The following is a 22,792-nucleotide window of genomic DNA, read 5'->3' as shown; positions in this document are numbered from 1 at the left end:
TATTTGAATTTGCAGTCAGAACTCTGCCGTCTTGTTCAGTCATATCGACATCCCATTCACGCCGGACATCCCGGCATATATGGTCCCTTTCAATTTTTGGATGCGTGTTCTTCTGTTACCCCTCGGGTCTCAACAAGACTGCGTGTTGGCGTCGCATTGGTTGTCACCAGGTAAGGTATGGTGTGCAGTTGTTCTGCGCTCCATGGTTTCGTTGCAAGGACACCCGCCCGCCCCCAGTTTTCTTCCAGGCAATGAATACTCCATTTTCGTCTGACCTGGTGGCGTCACAAATCATAACCTTAAAACCTTGTTGCGGTGGAGAAAGGTAAAGCAAAAGGTCGCCGTCAGCGCAGTTGGGAATTGCCTCAAGGACCTCACAAAGTCCTTCAGGCACGCAAGTCACGGTGCCTTCTGTCTGGTTGTCTACCCATCCCGAGCAGACTCTCTGTGCGAGATGACGGCGTCGCCGTTGATGTACGGTCGAGAAGCTTTAAAACCAACTATCAGCCACACGACGTCGAAGAAAGATTGGGGCTTTGGAGCCAAACAAAGAGACGACGCCAAAGGCACCTTTTGAAAACAAAGACAAAAACGAACAGAAAGAAAACAAAAGCCAGTCAGACACAGAAAATGTGACGATCCTTGCCTTACGCTCGACTTCCACCCTTCGTTCCCAGAGCCTCAGCCTCCAGCTCCCGCCACTATTTCCCCAGTCAACCTAGCGCATGCAGACTCAAATTTCTCGCTCGCAATGGTACTTCCTTTTTGCTTGGGGCCTCCTCTGTTAAACATGTTCCGATACGAAAACACGAAAGACCAAAACGGACTAGGCTGCGAAGCCAAGAACGACCAGCTCTGTTCAACGGGTCGTTGTTGGATGGACGGCTGAGCTTCTCCAAACTCAGTCCATTGAAGCAGGGGTGCTTTCGGCGGCTGTCTTGGCTTCGAAGCTGCACTCGTTTCCACAAAACTGCACAAGAGGACCATCCCCATTGTGACGGTATGGCATACATCGTGGCACACCATGTTTCTTCGGTCTGCCTCATGAGGACAACTCGGTAGATATGGGGGTGCAAGTAATACGACGTCTACTGCGGAGATGCTTCTGCTATCCTGATGCCTGCCGTCAGCATGCAACAAAACTCTCACAACACCAGTCCGTCCACGGAACGGTGTGCCATGAAGAGACAAGTATGATAAGTAGCGTTGAGGGGCGCCGCTCTTGGCATTCGAACTAGACAGGGCTGTCGAGCGGAGTGAAGTCTGCGAGAAAACCAAATTATAATGGATGAAACGAAAGACTAAAGAAACATAACACGAAACTGCCACACACGCCGGTCACAACAGACCAAGGAAAAGAACGCCTACCCCATTACAGACGAACAACTTCTGGACCCAACCTTGGCATCCTCCACGAATGGCAGGCGCCGGTTGACGGAGCTGTATGCCTTGAGATCTGAACTGGCCACCCGTATCTACCGTATTAAAGCTCGTTTACCCTCATCACTTTTGTTTGTGCCGTCGATGCCTTGCGACCGTTTCTTTTCTCTGCAGCTTGCGACTTACACGACGTCGGGGTTAACCTTTTTTGCATACCACCCTTTTTTTGAATTGGATTTTCAAAAAGAGCTCGCAGAGTTTACTTCTTTGATCACCATTTCCCCTCCTCACAAGGCACAAGTCACAACCAGTCTCCACCACAGCTTCACTATGCGTGCCTGGTCGTCCTCCTTGCTCGTGGCCGCCGCCTCTGTGTCCGGGGCGACTGCCGACGTGGCTCTCGACAATAAGATCGCGCTGGTCAACCGCGAGGCTCTGCTTCGGCCCGGTGTGCTGGAGTACGACAACGGTGACAAACACTATGTGGTCCTGCCCGTAGTTGGCGGCAAATTCGATGCCAAGACTGGCACCAACTCGTCCGACGGCGTCGTCACCTCGCGCTCCGTCATTGACATCCTGCTGAACAAGCGGCAGTACTGTTCCGCAGGCTACGGCTACTGCTCCAACTTTGGCCGCTGCTGCCCGACCTACGACGACTGCTGCGCCTACGGCTACTGCATTGATCCGGCGGATACCTGCTGCCCTAACGCGCCGTGCCAAAACGGACATGGCTGCTGCGGCCAGAACCACTGCTACCCTCCCGGCGCCGTCTGCTGCGGTGACGAGTCGTACTGCGACGCCGGCAACCACTGCTACAAATACGCCGATCTCTCATACGATGTCTGCTGTACCGACTCGTCGTGTACCGCCTATGTGACTGGCGGCGTCACCGTCACGCGCTCGCAAACCACCACGCGCACCTACACAACGCCGCCGCCCAGCACAACCACTGACTACAACTACGAGGCCTACTACTTCACCATCACCTACTACTACTATTACTACTACTGGTACGAGATCGACGTGACGCGCTCCGTCGTCACCTCCAGCCGCACCACCACCCGCACCATCCTGAGCGTGTCGGCCACGGACTCGGCTGACGCCAGATCGTCCTTCTCCGAAATCTCGTCCACCTTCACGCCCTACACGCCCGCCGCCGCCACCTCGCTTGAGTCCCTGGCCGGCTCGACCACCACCGAAGAGCCCGCCTCGTTTGGCGGCGGTAGCCCCGGCGGGGACTCGTCCTCCTCGCCGGCGCCGACCTCCTCTGCCGAACAGACAACCACCCGCCACAGAGCCACCACGACCACGACCACACCCACGCTGCCGAACGGGGCCGGTTCCGTGAATTCGGCAGTCTCCCTTACCCATGCTGGCGACGGCCTCCTTGGTCTGTGGCTGACGGTCGGTGCGGCCGCCGGCATCCTGATGGTTGTCCTGTAAATGGCCAGAGGCTGTGGCAAGTGACGTGTCCATACCGCCGGTACATGGCCAATGCGACCACGAATTTTGTGCATTTTCAAATTGTGCGACAGGTAGTCGGTTCATGCTAGTTCTAAAGAATACCACATAATGGCAGAGAGAAGGAAGAAGTAATGCTACGTTTCATGTCCTGACAGTTTGGGGAGATACCAATATATATGCTTTACCTTAGTTCAACTAATTAAACTTGTTCAAACATATTGCAACAAAACAACTCAAGAGTGGTGATGCGAAGAGAATGAAGTCAAATGAACGGGAATCAACAAAGACAAACGCCATGCGATGCAAATTCAAAATGCAGAATCAAAACCAGAGAAACAGGTGAGGCTGCCCCATACTCAGTATCCAAACTCCGGATCTTGAACGTGCTGCGTCTCACAACGTAAAGCAAAAAGTGGTCGTCGATCGTGATCACATACCCCTACGGCGCTACCTCTCCAAAAGGGTAGTTGAACTTGAGCAGGCCGTTGAGGCCGCCGACCCAACCGTCGTCGTCCTCGAGCACACCGTTGGAATCGCCCTTCTTGGGTGCCCTGATCACGCACGGAACGCCGCCGCGCCAGCTGCCGTCCGCCGCGGGGCCGACATTCTCGCCCTCGACTCGCACCTCCATGCCGATCCCAACGCCCGTCTTGCGCTTGCCATCGATGCTCACCTCGAGCTCGCGGCCCCGGTTGCGCTCGCTGAGCCGCAGCACCACCTTGGTGTTGAGAGGCAGCACCAGCGGTCGGAAGCTGAGACTACGCGGGCAGATGGGCGTGATCAGCAGCGAGCCCACCAGCGGGTGGATAATGGACCCGCCGGCGCTGAGCGAGTACGCGGTGGAGCCCGTCGGCGTGCTCACGAGGATGCCGTCGGCCACGGCCTCGGTCAAAAAGTGGTTGTTCAGGAAAATGTCAATGATGGCCAGGTGTGGGTGTGGTCCACGGTGGATGAGCAGCTCGTTGATGGCGTGGAAGGCCGGCGGCGGAGTCTGGGATGAGCGTGACGGGCCGGGTGTGCTGCTCTGGGCCTGGCCAGGTCCGTGGCTGGGATCGGTTACGGACGTAGGGACCAGTTGACCGTTGATGTTGACACCATTCTGGTCGTACACGCCCACCTTGAGGCGGTGCCGAAGCAGCATCCGAGACACCCGCTTCACGCCCATGCTCTGGCCACGCGCATTGCCCCACGACACCGGCTTGTCGGTCTCAGGCTCGCCGGCGGAGCGTGTCAGAGCTGCAGTGTCAGCTGCGGATGCTGACTTTGTCAGGCCGCCCGCGCTGCCTTGGCTTCCTTGGCTTGCAGCTTGTGTATGCGGGCCGACCAGGTCGTCGACGGCCACGCCGCTGCCACTCATGTACACCTCGCGCCACGCGCTCTTGTACTCGTCAAACTTCCATTCGCCCAGGAACCCCAGCGAGCCCATGCTAAAGGACAGTATTGGTGGCACGCTCGGCTGCAGCGAAAAGAGGTTGGCTGCCCTCAGGATGGTGCCATCGCCGCCGAGCGTCGTAATGACGTCGATTTTGCGCGGGAAAATGGATGTTGGGTCGCCGTTGCCGACGACGGTGTAGATGGGGAACGGCAGCGACTCGTGGATGTCGCTGGCAATGCGGCTTTCGAACACGAGCCGCAGATCTGGGTAGTTCTTGGCCAGATGCCGGGCAAACTCAATAGCCGATCGTGTCACATGCGGCGCATGCAGCTTGGGCATAATCAGGACGTTGCGCGGCGGCTGCGGCCACTGTAGCGACAGCAACGACGATGCCGGCGTTTCTTCGTAGCGCGGAATCGTCCGATCGGGCAGGTGTGTTATATCGAGCAGCTCGCGCCGAGGCAGAGTTGTCGAGAATAGCCTTGGCTGCTTCAGGCTCCCGACCATGGCCCGAAAAACAGGTCGTGCCGCCATGGTAGGGATGCGAGTGGTTCAACTACAACAGTGGTAACTGCCGGTGTTTTCGTACTCCCTAAACGATACGTTCAGTCGTCTGACGTCGAGGTTGTCTGTCCTCGTTTGTCGTGTGAGCAGCACGGGCACGCGAAAAGGAAATTCGTGGAATCGAGAGGATGCACCATTGTCGTTGGGTGAGCGGATGGGAACGCCGGCAGGATCAAAGCAACGCGCATGCCTTAAGGTCTATTTTGAACGAAATCTAAAGTTCAGGACGTCCTGCTCGGGGGTGTCTTTGGCGACATTGTTATTTCGTCGTGGTCCGTTCTGTTTGCAACTCGTTCGTGACGTTAGTTTTGCAAATGGTTTTGATATTTTAGTATTTTATTTTAGTATTTTATTTAATTCTGCTCGCGGCACCCATCAAACACCCCGCAAAATGTGCTGTCGAGGGACCGGGCGTCTTCGACAACGGAGTGCTCATCGTAGGCGTTTGCCTACGCTAGGGTGCTCTCGGGCAATTGTTTGAGTGCTCTGGTACTGTGTGTGGGCCCCCTGTGCTCTGATTTGCCTTTCGGCCCCCTAAAACATCAGCCATCCCAGCAGTTACTAGCACCTGCAGCTCTCGGATCGCTCGGCCACAGTGCTGTCCAGACCGCTAAGGTCGCAGAATGTGCCGATGGCGGGGAAGGAGCTCTGAAGCTCTTAAGCTTACGTCGTGAGAATTCTTGCCTGAAGCTGCTACTGACGGCGCTTCCGTCGTGCCTTCCCTCCGCCAATCCCTTGTACTTTCAACACTCATCTGCTTCCCTGCGTCGTCTCTTCAACAGGCGGAAGGAAGCAAAACCTAGCACACGGCAAGATCGATCAACACTACAGTCCCTGCTTTCTTCCCGCCGTCCCTCGCTATTCGCACATCAAGGGTCGGTCCCCAACAGGCCGTTCCACCCCAGCTCTTGGCAGCTAGCTGATCCTTAGGCTGTCACCTGCTCACTTCCTATTGTTGCCTTCGAACCCAACGAGCTTTAAAACCTTTCTTCGCCAAACACTACCGCTGATTTGGTGTATTTCTGCTTCTGTGTCCACTCCCATGGTCGGTGGCCTCCCCTTCCTTTTACGTCTCGTCCCTTGGCCGGTTCATGTCGCGTGCGCCGCGTAACGCTGTGTTGGCTCTGTTACACGGCTGCTTCGAGACACTTCGACGTTTACGACTCTAATACCTCCCTCGATCGATAGACCCCGAGCCTCGGCATATATTCTCGCGGCACATAGAAGCTTCGCACCAGCTCTGAACCAGTTGACGGCCTGACCTTGACGCCCTTGCACTCCAGCAATATATGTTGAAGGGCAGGCGCCGAGAGATACCGATAAAGACCCGCTCTTGGCCATTCAACTGCACCTCATACGTCATACCATAAGAGAAAGGAGGGCCATGGACTCCGAGCTCCGCCAAAGAGCGAAGCCCGCGCCCGACCCTGTCCCGGCCCCGAATCTGACCGCCGGCGTTGCGGGTGGTGTGCCTGCCATTGTCGAGCATCCTTCCGGTAAAGAAGGACACGGCAAAGCAGTGCAGATATTGCGTGGCGCTTTGTTTGCTGTCTTTTTCTTTGCGACAGTGATTGCGTACGTTCCCAGGCTTTGGAGGAATTACCAGGAAGTTTTGGAGGACATTCGTCGTGCTGACAGCATAGGGTCCACCTCACGCAATGGGTCGGCGCGCCTCTCTATTGGATCAACCGTGACCTGTTCTACTGCTATATGGCGTACACGAAACAGCTATTTGGCATTACCATTGCAACGATGACCTACTGGTGGGGCCCGACAACCATCCGCATCAGCGGCGACGAGTCGGTGGCCGGCCAGATCCGGAAAACCAAGGACGGCCGTGTAGAGTTCGACTTCCCCAGCCGCATGGTCATGATTGCCAACCACCAGATCTACACCGACTGGATCTATCTGTGGTGGGTAGGATACGCCAACAAACGCCGCATGGACGGTTTCATCTACATCATTCTCAAGGAGTCGCTGAAGTATATCCCCATCCTCGGCGCCGGAATGCAGTTCTTCGGATTCATCTTTATGTCGCGCAAAATGTCCGTCGATCGGCCGCGTATGGCCCACCGCCTAAAGAAGCTTCGTGCACCGCACACGGACGCCGACGGGAAGACATATCTTGACCCTATGTGGCTGTTGTTGTTCCCTGAGGGCACCAACGCGTCGGCTAATGGCCGCCGGAAATCTGCCGCGTGGGCACAAAAGATGAACTACAAGGACCCAGAGCATATCCTGCTGCCCCGCAGCACGGGCATGTACTTTTGTCTTACGGAGCTCAAAGGCTCTGTCGAATATGTATACGACTGTACCGTTGCCTACGAGGGAATTCCGTAAGTGCTCTCTCCCAACTTGTTTCTCTTTATACTCTAGGAATGAATGGCATGCTAAGATAACGCAACAGCCGTGGCAAGTACGGCGAGGACTACTTTTCGCTCTCGAGCACGTACTTCGAGGGCCAGCCTCCGAAATCGGTCAACTTCCACTGGCGCCGGTTCCGTGTGGATGACATTCCCCTTGAGACGGCTGAAGCATTTGATCAGTGGTTGCGCGACCGATGGTACGAGAAGGATGCCATCATGGAGCAATACATGTCAACCGGCCGCCTACCTGCCTCATCTGCCAAGGTCGAGGACGGCGAACGGCCTGAATACGTTGAGACCGAGGTACGAACACAGTACCTAGGAGAGATCCTTCAGGTATTCTCCGTTGTCGGTACTGTCTGGCTCCTGTGCCGCATCGCTGTCCGGTTCTTTGAAAGATTCTGAATATCATTTGATGTCCAAACATGGTGGCGATACAATCAGCTCGTCAGTTCCGGCCGAATTATAGCTACAGGGACTTCTTACTTGCAGCATTTTGACTCCATTCTCCCTCAGTCTCCCGTTTGTCTTTTGTTTTCCTTTTATGCGTCTGGTTTTGCTTGGTGTGTCTGGATTTCTTATGGAAGCTTGCATTAGAGATTGGCGGCGACAGGGCACGCTAAACATGTTTGCATGTGCTGGTTGGAGCTTCTATGGCCTCTCGTGAGTTATGAATATTTGTCTGGAATGGTCATGTATAGAAATGATGACGGCGTATGAGTTTTAGGCTTTGTGTTAGCGATGGAAATTCACCTCATTTGAGCAATCAAAGGTTATGCATTGACGGAGCGTCATATTTCTTAAACGTCAACAAAGACAAGACCAATGAACGCGGCGTACGAAGACTTAACTATGAGTAATAAGCAAGATTTCAATGCGAAAGGAGTGAGAATACAGGCATAAATGTATTTAATCCAGCGAGCTGCCATCGGCTGCACGTGGAGCCATCATGTACATTACCGCTCATGCAAATTGTACGGATTAGTGTCTCCAAAATTCGCGACGTTAGGAGCCATGTAGAATCAAAGAGAGCCTCTCGTGACTCAAATTACGTCTTCAGAAGGCCAAATCTACAGATGTGCTAAGTTGGTTTATAGCTTATCACGAGGAAAGGCATCAACGGACCCTGTTTACTTATTGTTGCACAAGGAAAGTGGGTAAATGGCGGAACTGATGCAACTGGGCAAATTAGGTGACAATGTTGTTATGATTCTGCACATACACCAGTAATAGACGGACTAGCGCAATGTCAATTTCCCAACGCAGTAGCAGGTACAGTCTAGAAAACAAATTGAACGCCAAGGTTTCATGTGCTGTGCCTATCGTTGTCTCGCAAAATAATTTGAAGAAATGACCCCCTAGGAACTGGGCAAAAATACACAGTAACAAAGGCAGACTAGTTGCCGGGACGGGTCACGGCTGGTAGAACTGAGGTTAAGTTACACAGTAATCCCAAGATGTCAAAATTCAACTTAATTTCAACGTCATGTGAAAATGAGGCTTGCGTAGACGCAAAAGACTATAGTAGATTTCGTTGTTAGTGTGATTTGGTGAAGCCACAATGTATTGGTGCCAGGTTTGGTGATGCACTTCGGCAGCTTTCATATCCTAGATGCTTATGCCGAATCAACCTCGTTAGTCCTCTTTAAAGAAGAACTGGATATAATTAGAAAACGAGCATCTTTTACATCTCCTTTGTATTCCCCGGCACCAAGTTTTACATGTTGTGGTTTTATTCTTGTACAAGAATTTTTGTGAAAAGAGAAAAATACAACATAAGGACAAGCTCACCGTAAAAACTGGTGTCGTGACAGTGCGAGTGGAAACCGTCAAGAGGCAGTTTCAGATACTCGTATGGTACGGTCCATTAGGCTTGATGTGTCAACCGGTATGGAAGAGTTCTGATGGCCCCAGTTTCCTGGCATAGCCTTCGAGTTCTGGCAGCCACCTACCATCAGCCAGAATATAAATACTCAGTCGATGAGGGCTTGCCACGAAGGGGGTCGACCTGTGGCATGCTCGTTATCTCATCTGTCAAGACCTTGCAAGCGCGATCTATGACAGAGATATACGGAAAGGATACCGATGCGGCCATCACTTGGACCGTTGGAAGGTGGAATAGTTCTGCTCAAAGTGATATAGCAATTACATAGGCGCAATTGCCTGGATCCGGGACAGTAGATGCAGTACAGTCGTCATGATTATCGTAGGGTCGTTCACAAGTCGACAGTCGTAGTATTTGATGATGTTGAGTTTGACGATTTACTAGTGTCGTAACGAGTTGACAAATGCGCTGACCAGGCCACTTAGCAATGTGCTTGCCTCTGTAGAATTTACCAAATGTGACGGGATGCCATTAGCTTGGCAGGCCTCGACGTGGGGTCATTTTGCCGCTAAATTGTCTGCCACGCTAACCCACCAAACCCACCTCCTCCAGCTTTTGCCATTGCGTCAGAAAATATGGTGCTCGCGCCTGCCCCGCCAAAGTGGTACCTGAGCTCTTGGAATATGCAGGCACAGTCAGTCACAACCAGCGACAGCCTTATCCCACCTCCTCCTCACCGGCCATCCAAGAGCAGCAATAGACAGACGCAGCAGCCACATTGCGACACCATGGCACCCGGAATAACGAGGCGTAAGTTAGCTTGCAGCTGCTACGCCATGCTTTCATCCTTTACAACCTACTGTCCCCCGATTGCGCTCGTTTGCTGACGTTTCAAAAGGCGCTTATTCGACGGGCGACAAGACGTCTTTTGCCTGGCAGACGGCCCGCGAGCGCTGGCCAGTGATCCTCGTGAGTCGTAGGGTCGCCGTTGACAAAGACGAGTGTCCGGAATGGAGCTAACTCGGCCAGACTCAAGCAATCGATGATGTCTACCGTTCTGTACACGAGTGCGGCGACGACAAGGAAAAGGAGACCGAGGGCAAGGCTATCATTGAGAAGATTGCACGCCTCAAGTACGACGTGCAGCACGACCGGCAGCTCGAGTGAGTGACGTCTATTAGGAGGATGGGAAGCGAGGAGAGGCGGAAGGCCGAGAAAACCAAGGTTTGCATTGGCACGAGAAGGACACAGCTGACACTGACACCTTGTTACAGACCCATTGACGACGACGGCGAGCTTGATGTGGCTGCATACAACGCTGAGCTTACCCAACTGGGACCCCTCTCGTGGCTCAAGGCACCGTGGCTGTTCGCCGAGTGCTATCTGTTCCGGCGCATGAGCACCTACTTCCGGCTCTCGACGCACTGGACGCGCTATGATCCCTTTGCGCGGCAAAAAATTCGTACATTCCGCTCGTCACGGCCGGCGGTGCTCGAACTGGCGGCGCGGTACCGTGAGCTCATGAAGCAGCTGGAGGCGCACCAGGCGAACAAGGGCGGTGATGCAGAAACTGTTGCCTCCGCTGAGGAGACGCTTTTCGCGGAGATGTGTGAAATCTGCCTCTGGGGCAATGCCACGGACCTCTCGCTGCTCACCAACTTGACGTATGAGGATATCCAGAAGCTTCAGGGCGCCGAGGCGCGCCGCAAGGCCGAGGCCAACATCCTGGTGAACGATCTGCCGACGGCCTACAAGACGCTCACGAAGGCGCGCGATGCTGCGGCAGCGATCAGCAGACAGCCAGGCAGCAGCAGCCCCGAGCGTCGCATCGACATTGTGCTTGACAACGCGGGCTTTGAGCTCTACGTCGACCTCATCCTGGCGGGCTACCTGCTACGCGCAGGCCTGGCTACGGTTGTCGTGCTGCACCCCAAGAACATCCCTTGGTTCGTTTCTGACGTGCTGCCTAGCGACTTTGCAGCGCTTCTCAATGCGTTGGCGAACCCGCAGCGTTTCTACGAGACACCCTCCGAAGAAGAGGAGCTGCAGGGCAAGCCGGCGCCGGAGAAACTGACGGACACCGAGAAGGCCGATTTGTCCTTTTTGTTTGGCGAATGGAGCCAGCTTTACGCCAACGGACAGATGGTGCTGCGGCCCAACATCTTCTGGACCCAGCCCGGCAGCTTCTGGAGGCTGCCCAAAGAGGCACCGGCGCTGTACGAGGATCTGAAGACGAGCGAGCTGGTCATTTTCAAGGGCGACCTGAACTACCGAAAGCTGACGAGCGATGTATGTCTCCCGCGTCCTTCCTCATCATATCACGACGCCTCCATGTATTCCCTTGTTCTTTTTTCTTTTCCCAAGCTCGTCTCTACCCGTTCTAACCGTTCCCGACTACTATGACAGGTCGATTGGGAGGCAACGACGCCGTTTGTCGAAGCCATTGGTCCCTTGGGACCGGGTTCGGGCCTCAATGTGCTGGCACTGCGGACGTGCAAGGCGGATGTGGTCGTGGGCCTGCCGGCAGGCAAGGACGAGGAGCTTCGGAAGGCAGATGGCGGCGGAGGCGACTCGGGTGCGCGTAGATGGGCGTGGAACGGCAAGTGGGCAGTTGTGTCGTGCTCGCAGAACAAAGGGGGGGAGGAGGCCTCATCGGCATAGAGGTAAATCGTGCATGTGTCTGGATGGTCTCGAATCTGTTGGGATGGGGGTGAGTGTGCGTAAACAACGCAAAGTGCGGCAACTTGCGCTTTTCGTTCTGTCTTTCTGGCTCGCCCTCCTCTCTTGTTTGATCCCCAACATTGCGAAGTTGGCCACACACTTTTTCGTTTCTCCCAGCATCCATCCTCCCATATCCGCTTGCCGTCCCCTCCATCTGTCGTCCCTCCCACGCCTCCGGCATCTTTCGTTTGCCCTTTTTTGCGTTGTCTCAAGCCGCCCTGCATCTCGTAGAATATGCATACCTGCATATCTGCATGGCCGAACGTCTGCATTATTGTTTTGCAAGGGGTGCAGACCTCTGGCCGTCCTCGTCCCCTCACTCCGTTGTCATCCATCCACACCCTCCCTCTCCATTTGTTCAACTTGAGCACATTTATCAGACATAGACCGCATAGAAATATTGAAGAAATAGAAACTTTCACGCTTTCTGCATATGTCTTTTGGGCCGAGTGGTGCTAGGGGACACACGGTATGTCTATGCTTTGTGGGAAACGGAATCAAGGCCAAGAAGGCTTTCGGCTGGTCGCGAAACGTGAGGGTGTGTGTCGTGGTTATATCGTTTGCCTGATAGGGACTCCTATTGGCATTAAAAAACCTAGTTTGTATCTGAGCGGTCTTTGTTGCTGCTCTCGTTGCTGTCTCGTTGCACCAGATGCTCTTGCGTGCTGGTTGGAGTCTTGTATGTGGATTTCGACTTGCCTTTTGTTTTTCTTGTCTTTCTATTGTTGCGGCGTACGCAATCTTCAGCCTCGCTGCTGGCTACCAGCGGTGCTTTTGAAAACGTCGATGATACAAATACCAAAAGGAATACTTCGTACATGGGAAGGTTTATCTGAGGTGCAGGTCCTTAGGGAGGAGTTAGACAAGTTTCCTAAGGATATTGTGCATCGGAGGTCATTGTAGAATAAAATACAACATAAATAAAGCAATACGACAAAGGGCAAGGATTGTCCAATAAATGTTTCACAGAGCCAGCTCTGGGCTGACCAGGGACCTGGGCATGTTTTATGAGATGGTACTTACCTGGCCATGTACAAGTACCTGAAAGTCCAGTCCGGTGTCTTTTCTCAGCTCAACATACACTGCGCTGTGGACAGAAAGGTGAATAAAAGAAGCGCCTGAAAATACGCGAGCTGACCAGTCTGTGCAGACTGAATGAAGATGATTGTATTTTTTGCGTCAGGTGCATCGAACATAAGGCCAGCTCCGTTAGAAGAACCTTTTAGCTGCCCCTGAAACTACAAAGTAAGTACATTGTACACGCTCAGCGAAGCGAGAGGAATGATGAAAACGCCACCAAAATACAGGTGAAATTTTACACAAACCCCAGACGTCCCGTTCCCAGTCAAGCAGTACGCTGTCGGGACGCAGTTTCTCCTTCTATAAGCGTCATGTTCAGTAGTTTTCTCGCTATAGCATAATTTCAGAAATCACTAAGCATATACTGATTACCAAAACCAAAAGAAACCGCCTGGTCTAGTCTTATATTGCTTCACAGGCAAGGACGAGTCTACTCCGTAGTTTAGTGGATGGAGAGTGTGGGAGGGGAGGGAGGGTACTAGCGAGATGACAAGCGAGAGGGTGTGAAGGTAGCGGGGATTAAACGCGGTTGATGCTGACCCGGGCAGGCCGCGGCCCCCAAGATGAAGGAAGAGTTCAGAGAACTTGGGTGTCTTGTTCTGGGAAGAGTTACAATTCGCAGTATGGGACAGGCCTTGGTCTGTTTAAAAGGAGGTTCCGAGCGTAGAGGACATTTGGAAGGCATCGTGAAGAAGAAGTAAAGGAAGGAGGAGAAGGAAGAGGTGGGGATGGGGGGTTGGCCGGAGGAGAGACTACCCAACTCAGACTAATGAGGTATTGGTCGCTGGAAGGTAAGCAGGGATAATGGTTGTGATGGGATGTCCCGTCGGGCGCAGACACACCAACAACGAACAAGTGTGTGAGCTAGTAGTGGCAACAGAAAGAAGTGGTGTGAAGCCGAGAGCCTATAATGCAGAGTCCTGGATACTGGACTGTAGATAGAATGAAGAGCAAGCCCATGGCGGTGCCATCTGTATGGTATCGTCTGCATTCAACAAATAAATGAACCGAGATAGTACTATGGCGTATGCTCTGTTGTGTGCCTTCTGTAAGCACAGGCAAATGAAACGTCGAAAAATCGAAGAATGTCCACAGTTTACAGGACAACAAATATCCTGTGCTGTCTTAATTGTCATCGGAACCAACATACCCTACACTGACAGTTCGGTCCATGACACGCATATTAGTGTTGCAACGTGAGAAATCACAGAGATTGATGGATCTGGGGGGACAGGCGACGTCCGATTTCGCTAGAGTAAAGGAGGCGTCGGCGGAAGAATGGACTTGAGGTCGGAGGGCGCCCTTGGCTTGCTGGTTTGGCCACGATAGATGAATCCTGGTAGGACAGGTTCTGAGGTTTTGAGGTTCTGCATGTGGATTGGGCTCATGGACAGGACATGAGGAAACGACCTGGGGATGGGCTCGCGTGCATTGACCTGACCGGATCAGCAAAACCAAGACCCCCTCCCTACTTACTGCATCCTTCCAACTGTTGTCTCGCCACTGCTCGGTAGCAGCGGCCGTTGTGGAGCTCGACTGCTTTTGCTTTTGCTGTCGCGAGACTTACTATTTTCTCAAGCTCATATACAGGGACAGCACCCTGTTTATCGTTATGAATTGCGGACGCAATGGCTCGCAACTGCATCCTGTCCGCAATGGGACCGAAGGCGCCCGATGTATTGTCGGAAGCCGCACTGATTTCGTAGCTTGATCTGCGCCGTTTGTTGGGGGGTTACCGAACTTGTCAATGCATAGTGTTGATGTGACAAAAAGTACATCTTCGCCTGTGAGCAGGTAATGGAGGCCACGAAGGATAGGAGGCAAGTGGCACTATGATTCGAGGAGTCTGTAGGATTCGCCAACCCGAGAAGAGATGAGGGAAGATATAAAGAACCCACGTAGAACGGGCTCGGGAGGAAGAGTCACAGAGAAGAGAACTTACAAGACCGATATGTGCATCAACGTACATCCCCCTTCAAAACAACTGGCACCAGGTACTTTGAAAAAGTGGCCTAAGACCGTAATGTTGTGTTACCACAGACAGTTGGCAGCCTGTCGCATCGATGCACGTCTCTGTGTTGTCGTCGTTGCAGTGGCTGATCTGCAGGCGGAAGCACACAATTATCGCGCATCAGCGTATTGAATCGTCGCATTAGGCAAAGAGAAGCAATATCCTGCTACGACATCCGGAACACTTGCATTTCGTAGGTAGCATTGCAGGGCACCAGGAAGATGATGGCTGGTCCGCAAGGGTGGCGTGTTTTTGGAGTGCCGTCGGGATGAGTGATGGTTCAAGGGAAGAAGAAGTAGGTGACAGAAGTGGGTGGGGATCAAAATGGAACTGAGACTATTCAAAGAAGATGGAGGTACCGTGTGACGTGTAAGGCAAGATGAGGAGCTAAAATGACCATACGACATGCCGTACATATGGAAAGAAGCGTACAACGAGCCACTTGCACGAGGCACAAGATTTAGACCGGTGAGTCTACTACATAGTCCATGGATAGAAGGAAAGAAGACGCCCTGGCGCACTTATTTCCGGCAGTCTACCGATCCATGTTCAGTATGGCGGCCATGCAAGAGTTGATGAACGGATGCCTGTCCGCACGCGATTCTCTGGATTTGGAGGACAAAGTGCAAGAGCGAGGAAAGGAGGGAGGGGGGACAGGAGAAGCAGCAGCAAGCATCGACGGAATCGTTACGGCACAGATCTAAAAGCTTCTCGTTACTCCGGGCCTGGACTCAAAATATCCGAAATCAGAAATCTTAAAGGCAAGTGTGGTGGTTTGTCTGGACATCTTAAAGCACTGTGTGGCAAGAGTGGCCAGCCGATAGCTATCCTGTTTTGAATAAACTCGATATGGCTGCCATGAGGGGCCGGAACGATCAGACTACATACCCTGTACAACGTTTCCTGGCCCAGGAAATGTGCTGTTCGGCCACGGCGCAGTAGGAGCACTAATGATGCTAGGACGGTGAGGTGCCCAAGGGCAACAGAGTCGCAAGGCGAACGACAGAGCCAGGGGAAAGAGTACATCGTAGGGGCACGCTCCTAAAGGACAATAGCAAGTAGGAACGAAGGGACTGCTTGCGGGCGTATTCGGACTGTCACAACCGCAAGACTAAGGACTGGGGCAATCTAACTGGGCGTACATGTACAACATACATGTCCACGAAAGGCTTCAATCGCTATAAGCTTTTCTTTTGGATCCTCTTGTTGGTGTTTGCAAGGGGCTTGTTTATTACTTTTTTCTGCCACGTACTTCGTCCGTGAAGAACTGAAATATTTTCGTTGACTGACGTGTGAATATCCCATTACGACGAGGCCACAATTCTTAAGAAGCACTTGCATTTTGCATTGAAGTAGTTTTTGCATTCTGGCGGCATACTGCGATTGGAGACAAGGGACATCTCCAGTACATACTGGAAGGAAATTCATCGCAATGGCGGGCACAGTTAAATTTGCTATTCTGTTGCGTGCAGCAAACAGCGAATGTAAATTGCCAAATGTCAAATGTCAAGACAAGTACATTACAGATCACAGATGATGTCTGTTAACACCAAAAGCACGCGGAAGCTCGGAAGAGTGGAAATATGAGAGCTGGATGAGCACAAATCTGCACACTCGGGGCTGAGTGTGGGATTATCCCGTACCAACATTTGCGTCTAAGCTAATCTTACCCAGCAAATTGGATGCTGGGACTGGATACTTGCGGCCATAGGGGCGGACTTGTGATAACGGGGTAGACTTTACAGACTAGGCCGAGAATGACAAACGGGATCCAAACCCCATAAGTCTGTTGCTGTTCCTCTTTACTCTTTACCTCTTTCCTCTTTCCTCTTTGCCTGTTTTACATCAAAGACAACAAGACAAAAAGACAATAGACACAAAGAGGAAAAGAGGCTCTTTATTCCAGCGCTAGAGCAGGCTGAGAGCTAGTTTGGAGTTCGGTTGCCTTGGTAGGAATAAACCTTTTTCATTGTCCTGTCCGCTGCCCAGAAACGCCGAATGGGCTGTCTTCCGAGTCAACCATGCCGGACAGAGTCATCTGGAATGCAAATGTGACAAAACACAACCGGCGGGAGTGACCATTGCGGATGGAGCATGGGACCTGTCAGTCAGCCTGAGGAACGCTACTGGTAAACCAACAGAACCGCACCTTTGCGTTTGCGGTATCATGCCGGACGACCTAGCCACGGCCCTACCGGGATTTTAACACAGATGGATGCTAGTTGGTGTTTCGCATTTGGTGTTATTGCTGTTACGGTGAAAATCTGGTCAATCTAACAACCCTTTCTCAGCAGGCGGCGAGCGCACTTGTGGCAAAGGAGAATCGACGATGGCACCAAGAGGAGCAAAAGGGGGGCGGTGGGGGGGAACGGACATGAAAGGGGGAAAACAATATGTCAAACAGAGCCCACCGGTCTTGGCTGGCCGGCGAGGCTCAGAGCCACATGCTTTGACACGGGTTGTCCAAATTGCCAGTCTGGTCCGTCGGGAGCGAGTAAATAGAGAGAAAAAAAATGGACCGGACTCTTGTTAGTGTGGCAACTGGAGATGAGGCACAGTGGAAACTTGATTTCGATGAGAGTGGCACCGGAGTAGGAATAAAACGATACTTCTTTTCATCATGCTGATCAAATCTGGAATGGATATTGGGAGAGGAGCAAAACAAAGACGAAGGAGGGACAAAAAAAAAAGCCAACCACTTATGCTAGTGCAAAAATGGAAAATCGTAAACGCATGGCGATCGACAGCGCAACAAGTTGCCCATAAACATACGACCTTTGCACAGCCGTCTCGTCAACAGTTTTGCTCATATTTACGTACGCCTTCGCGGCAGCGTGGGTCGTGTACATTACTGTCCTCGACCTGGCTTTGACCCAGGCACAATGAACATTATGGCACAATGACAGATCAAACGGGCTCGGTGAATGTTCAGTAAAAGGGAGGGGGAAAAAAGAGAAACAAAGAAGGAAGTTGAAGGAAGTAAACAAGCCCGCAAAGCTTCTCAGCACTCTGTGCAAAGCCTTGGTAACGGAGCTTTCCTTCGCCGGCTAGCACATGAACTCCGTAGCATCCTTTCTCTTTCGAGGATAGCCAAAGCAATCTGCATTTGTTAAGCCATCAGGTGAAATATTCGTACTTACGAAATATGACAACTGTTCCCCATCAGCAGGTGCCGTCAGAGCCGCTCTAGCCCCCCATTCGCATCGCAACCGATACCATTTGTATCGACGATTGGCTATGATATTGGAATCGGAACATTAGATCACTTTCTATAGGTAACAAAAGGCGCAAAAGCAGGCCAGTCCTGAGCCGGCAATTACTCGGGTTTGTGGTTAACAGGTTAAAAAGAGGAGACGCCCGGAGTGGCGTATGCTGCAGTGGTTCTGCAAAGTAGTCAAAACAAACGGTACGGATACGGACAGGGATGGCCACATTTTGACATCTTCGACGTAACAGCCATCGTTGACGCAGTACAAAGAGGACAGCCTCAACGGGGCCGAAGAGAAGAAGAAGAGGACGCCTCGGCGAGGTTTGTTTGTTTTCTCTGGGTTAGTTAACCTGAGAAATAGCGGGGAGAGTGGCCTGATTCTTGTTTAGGAGTGAAATTCCGGTCCGCCACTAGGCTCCGCTTACCATTCTCACAATAAAACGGAGATGGGCATTCATTGCATAGATTTGTCCAGACTGCAAACACTGGTGCAACAACAAAGTGGCCCATTTTTCGGCGGAATAGAGTGCGGAATGCTTGCGTTTGTCGCCTTCTCCTCTTGCTTTTTGCGAATCTTTTTCGTATGCCTCTCTCTTCGGCCATTTTTGACAGGCGTCAATGTGGAGAAATGGGAAAGGGGACACAAGTCTTCGTCGCAGATCCATGGCACCACACTTGGACAATGAAATTGACATCTATTACGGTCGCTCCGTAAGCACTACGACCGACAGATTCTGGCCATCGACCAGCAGAAGAAAAAGTTCATATTCTTTATGCTCTCCACACTTTTTTTTTGGGAATAAATGCCAAAACCCCTTTGATTAGATTTTGTGTTGACCGGCCCCTTATGGCCGTGCACCAACTTTGTCCCCCGTGTTCTGGATCGACCGACGGAGTACTCCGTCTTGCGCGTTTTGATTTTGGGGTTCCATCAAAGTAGAAAGACAAAGCGGGTACCTCATCCGCCCGGTACCCGGGACATTTCTCGCACACAAAACATCGTATTTTACTGTGTACATGCACTGACGGCCTCTCCTTGATGGGCACATAATTTTTCGCTTCACCCAAGCACATACAGAAGTAACTGATATTGATTCCTATACTTCAACCAGTTTCTAAGCGTGTTAGCCATACGTCTAGCGCCATCTTTGATTTTGGTGGTCTTCAATGACAGGTCCCCAATTTATTCACTCTGACTATTACATTTCCATCGACATAAATAAAATAGAAAAACTATGGACAAGAGAGTGGGCGTCAGATGGAAAGTATACTGTATCCGCAAACTTTATATATACTGTATACTAGTGTGATACTTATATATACTTGAATACAGCTGTAAAACTATACATGCTAATAGGTACATAATTGTATCTGTGTTGTGGAGCTCGAGGTCCAGGTCCGTCTCCACAAAAGGGCCTAGCAGGTGCTAGTTTGAGCCATTCCCCAACACAAGGGAAAGGTAGGGAATCTGGTGGTCCCAGTTGTCATGCCCTTGCTGTTCTAATTTGGAGAAACGTCCGTGTGTAATGCGACCTGTCGACTATTTTTCTATTTTTGTTTTAAAAGTAGCCCGATTTTTGAACGTCGTTTTAACCGTTTAGCGCAGTGAATCCAGTTCTTGACATTGACATCATCGACGAAGAAGGCTTCTGATGGCCATACAAACGTCCAGGCTTTGTGACGCCGGCTTTGCAAAGGACTTTATAATGGACACATCAAGACGTGATGGTCTCATGGACATCGGGGATATTGCATATTCGGAGAGTTTCTGCGCGAAATTTCGATATGCTTCCCCGGTAGAAGGGCAACACTGGGACATCGACTTTCTGAGACAGACGAAAGTGTCCGGTCCTTCATAACGGCTATCGCGGAAAAACTCACATAATGTGACTTTATGTCAGTTAACATTCTGCGGTTATAAGACGGTATGTACTTGCCAGCTACAGCGAGAGACAGGGCATGCGGGAGACCTGATGTACTTTCAGGCCGCGAGAAAGTAAAATTGTCCACTATTTCCGTTGGCTTTTGGCATTTGGTTAAGTGTCGGGTTCAGGTATGACATAGTACCCAACAATCACAAGGGGCATATGAATTAACCGCCTTCGCTTTCTTGCGAAAGAGTTACGGACAACAGACGTGGACACAGTACGAGTGACAAACGTTTTATATCCAAACGGAGAGAAGACGCTTGTTAAACAAACGGTGCAAGGTCCACGGGATGTTTGATACAATTTGTCTCCAATCGAGCTCGGAGTAAACGGTAAGAATGCAATTGATTGCCCCTATGTCGGCAAGGCTCTGGACATACGGTTATACTTTAAGCGGCAATGCAGGCTGTGGCACAACAAAGAGAGTGTCCTGCAAAAGACCCAAGTGTGGTGTTGATACAACGCAACAAGGGGATTATAGCCAGTTACGCAAGACATTATTATGCAGGTCAGTCAAATAAGGCGAAGAGTGACATTGGAACTCAACCTGGGTGAAAAACTAAGCAAGGAAAATCATCGCAACCATAATATCAACGTAATAGCCCCGCGAGGAGAGCGGTTGTAGCAGACGCCACAAATCAGTCCGTCTCGTTGTCCTCCTCAGTCTCACTGCCACTGTCTGCAATGACAAAAGTGGCAGATCCGGTCGTATACTTGGGCGGCTCGTACCTGGCCTCCGGTACAACTGCATATTTGAGACGGGCAACAACCTGCTCATGGTCTCCCGAAATGTATCCTTCGTCAGTGTAGCCAAACGCCGTCTCCCATGGAGCACGCATGCTTTCCGGAATCTTCCAGCCCAACTCCGAGCTGCGAAGCCAGAGGCGAAGAAGGTGGCGACGGGTCGCCAGTCCGGTCGCGTCGCCACTAGACGCGTCTTCGTATGAACTGCGCGAATGCAAGACGGCCCAATTGTTGATGAAGACCAAATCGCCGGGGTTGGTGTCGAGTTTGACACTGTTACGGTCGGCAATGGCGGAAACGACGCTGAGTGCTTCGATTTGGGTCGGCGTGAGCTCGGGGATTTGCTTTGCACGCGACGACCGGTTTGCCTTCATGGCGGGGTGTGCCCCAAGGCGGCTGGGATCAAAGCTGAGCAGAAGCTTGTTGTCTTCAAAAGCCAATAGCGGAGCAAGGGTGTAGCGACTCTTGCGGTCGGACCTTACGACGTTTGTGAGGTTAGTGACCTGTTGAAAACAAATCCAATAAACGACTGGAGACGATGCTGCTAAATCATAGTCGCTCTTGTTTTTTTACCTGCTAGTGTTAACTTACATGTGGACGGGCCAGTCTGGCTTGGCAAGGACCTGAACAACATCAGGGCGCTCAAGCATTAGATCGTTATAGATCTTCCACGACGACGCCACCACAGTTTGCCCTCCTTTGGCAGCAACTTGGCGGACTTGGAGGGCCAGAATGTCGGTACCCATGTCACTGTGCCACTTCTACGTCATAGTCAGTCCAACACTTATAGAATGTGTAGGTAACAAGCCCTATATGGGGCGACATCGTAAAGAAACAAAGTGATAGGTAAAGAAGGACATACCAGCGATTGGTTTGTGTGGGCACCGTGTCGTTTGTCATACGGCACCGTCCACGTCTTCGCATCGGTGATATGTGCTGCCTCAGTTAGTTATCAAGGACAGGAAAGACGGCTGGTTCTTGAAGAGGAAATGGACCTGAAATCTTTTGCTTTCGTTTTATGGTAACTTTGTAGTGATATGAGGCGGAAATGTTTGATTGATACTTACATATCACGTTGCCTTTCTTATCCTGGATTCCGTGCTTATCTCCGATGAAGTTGGCCAGTCCCAGAAACAGGAGGAGATTGTCCGAGTCAGAGTAAAGGGATGGGTTGAGCCCTTTGACGATACAAACGCCCGTAGTGCTGTGGAGGTTGTTTGAAGCTGCGAAAAGAGCATCGCGGATGTTGGCGGGCGGCACGAAATTGTCTTTGCAGATCTCGTGGCCGTCAATTTGGAGAGCTATGGGTTCGTTGTTAGTACACCTGCAAGACAAAGGTATAATACGATAACAACCAATTCCGTTCGCAAATGGGACAAATAATATATAACACCCTCCGAAGAAATTGCGTGGGGCTTAAAAGCCGTTCATTGATGACATACCTTTGAAAGCAGAAAGTGCCAGTTCTAGAGCCTTGATTTCGGCAGTGCTGAGATACACATGAAGTGGCCCGGATCCGTTGGCACCTAGCTCGGCCAATGGGCCTGATAGGCGAGATGGCAAGTTGCCAGGTGCCTGCAAGTAGCCAGCACACGGCTGGCTGTCATCCAGGGATCCCATTCCGATGCGTGAGTGAGATTCGGGACTGCTATATTCGAGTTTCGTTCTCCTGAACGCTATTGTACCCTTTTTAGTTGTTCTCCAAGGAACTGTATCCCGGCACTATGACGGTTGCTGTCGTCGAATAATGCTGGTTCGTTGAGCTCTGTTTGTTTGTTTCGAAAAGCTCAAGGAGCTTGGCAGCAAGTGTAGTTGCTGTGGCGTTTGAGATCGTCGCCTCGTTACGAGGTGACAGAAAAGCAATACGTCACGGCACACCTGTTCGCATGTCAGTAGGAAGTTCTTGTAAGAAACAGATGCAAAATACAGCAAGCGCCCAGCGAGAAATTTGGCTACTCACGGCAGAGACAAGCTATTTCGCCCTTTCAACAGCGCCAGACACTTTGCTTCGCAGTTGGTCGTGTGCATGTGTGGCCTTTCAATAAATGGCAATGGTTGAAAGATGCGGCTATCGCCTTGAAAGATGTAGAAGGCGAGGTGATGGGTTGGAAGGATGAGGGCACGCA

At 51.6% G+C, this 22,792-nt stretch overlaps 5 protein-coding genes across 5 annotated transcripts; 3 read left to right on the top strand and 2 right to left on the bottom strand.

Annotated features, from left to right (window-relative positions):
* Nucleotides 1–1,710: 1,710 nt before the first annotated feature.
* Nucleotides 1,711–2,823, top strand: SPSK_07687 (uncharacterized protein; the record flags this gene model as incomplete). The annotated part of the gene is made up of 1 exon (XM_016734344.1): nt 1,711–2,823. One exon carries the CDS (start codon nt 1,711–1,713, stop codon nt 2,821–2,823), a length of 1,113 nt encoding a protein of 370 aa, XP_016590354.1.
* A 460-nt stretch (nt 2,824–3,283) lies between these two features.
* Nucleotides 3,284–4,753, bottom strand: SPSK_07486 (NADH kinase; the record flags this gene model as incomplete). Its single annotated transcript, XM_016734148.1, has 1 exon — nt 3,284–4,753. The coding sequence occupies one exon, from the start codon at nt 4,751–4,753 to the stop codon at nt 3,284–3,286; it is 1,470 nt and encodes a 489-aa protein (XP_016590353.1).
* A 1,414-nt stretch (nt 4,754–6,167) lies between these two features.
* Nucleotides 6,168–7,554, top strand: SPSK_07530 (uncharacterized protein; the record flags this gene model as incomplete). Its single annotated transcript, XM_016734191.1, has 3 exons — nt 6,168–6,358; nt 6,427–7,119; nt 7,191–7,554. 3 exons carry the CDS (start codon nt 6,168–6,170, stop codon nt 7,552–7,554), a joined length of 1,248 nt encoding a protein of 415 aa, XP_016590352.1.
* A 2,208-nt stretch (nt 7,555–9,762) lies between these two features.
* SPSK_07270 (uncharacterized protein) lies at nt 9,763–11,635 on the top strand (the record flags this gene model as incomplete). The annotated part of the gene is made up of 5 exons (XM_016733934.1): nt 9,763–9,784; nt 9,873–9,943; nt 10,004–10,137; nt 10,249–11,263; nt 11,381–11,635. The coding sequence occupies 5 exons, from the start codon at nt 9,763–9,765 to the stop codon at nt 11,633–11,635; spliced, it is 1,497 nt and encodes a 498-aa protein (XP_016590351.1).
* Nucleotides 11,636–20,560: 8,925 nt separating this feature from the next.
* Nucleotides 20,561–22,286, bottom strand: SPSK_07353 (taurine catabolism dioxygenase family protein; the record flags this gene model as incomplete). The annotated part of the gene is made up of 5 exons (XM_016734017.1): nt 20,561–21,143; nt 21,258–21,427; nt 21,529–21,602; nt 21,734–21,967; nt 22,109–22,286. The coding sequence occupies 5 exons, from the start codon at nt 22,284–22,286 to the stop codon at nt 20,561–20,563; spliced, it is 1,239 nt and encodes a 412-aa protein (XP_016590350.1).
* Nucleotides 22,287–22,792: the final 506 nt, after the last annotated feature.

This window comes from Sporothrix schenckii, assembly GCF_000961545.1.
Source record: "Sporothrix schenckii 1099-18 chromosome Unknown Cont41, whole genome shotgun sequence".
In the NCBI taxonomy this organism is placed as follows: Eukaryota; Fungi; Ascomycota; class Sordariomycetes; order Ophiostomatales; family Ophiostomataceae; genus Sporothrix; species Sporothrix schenckii.
This window is presented reverse-complemented; position numbering and strand designations above follow the sequence as displayed.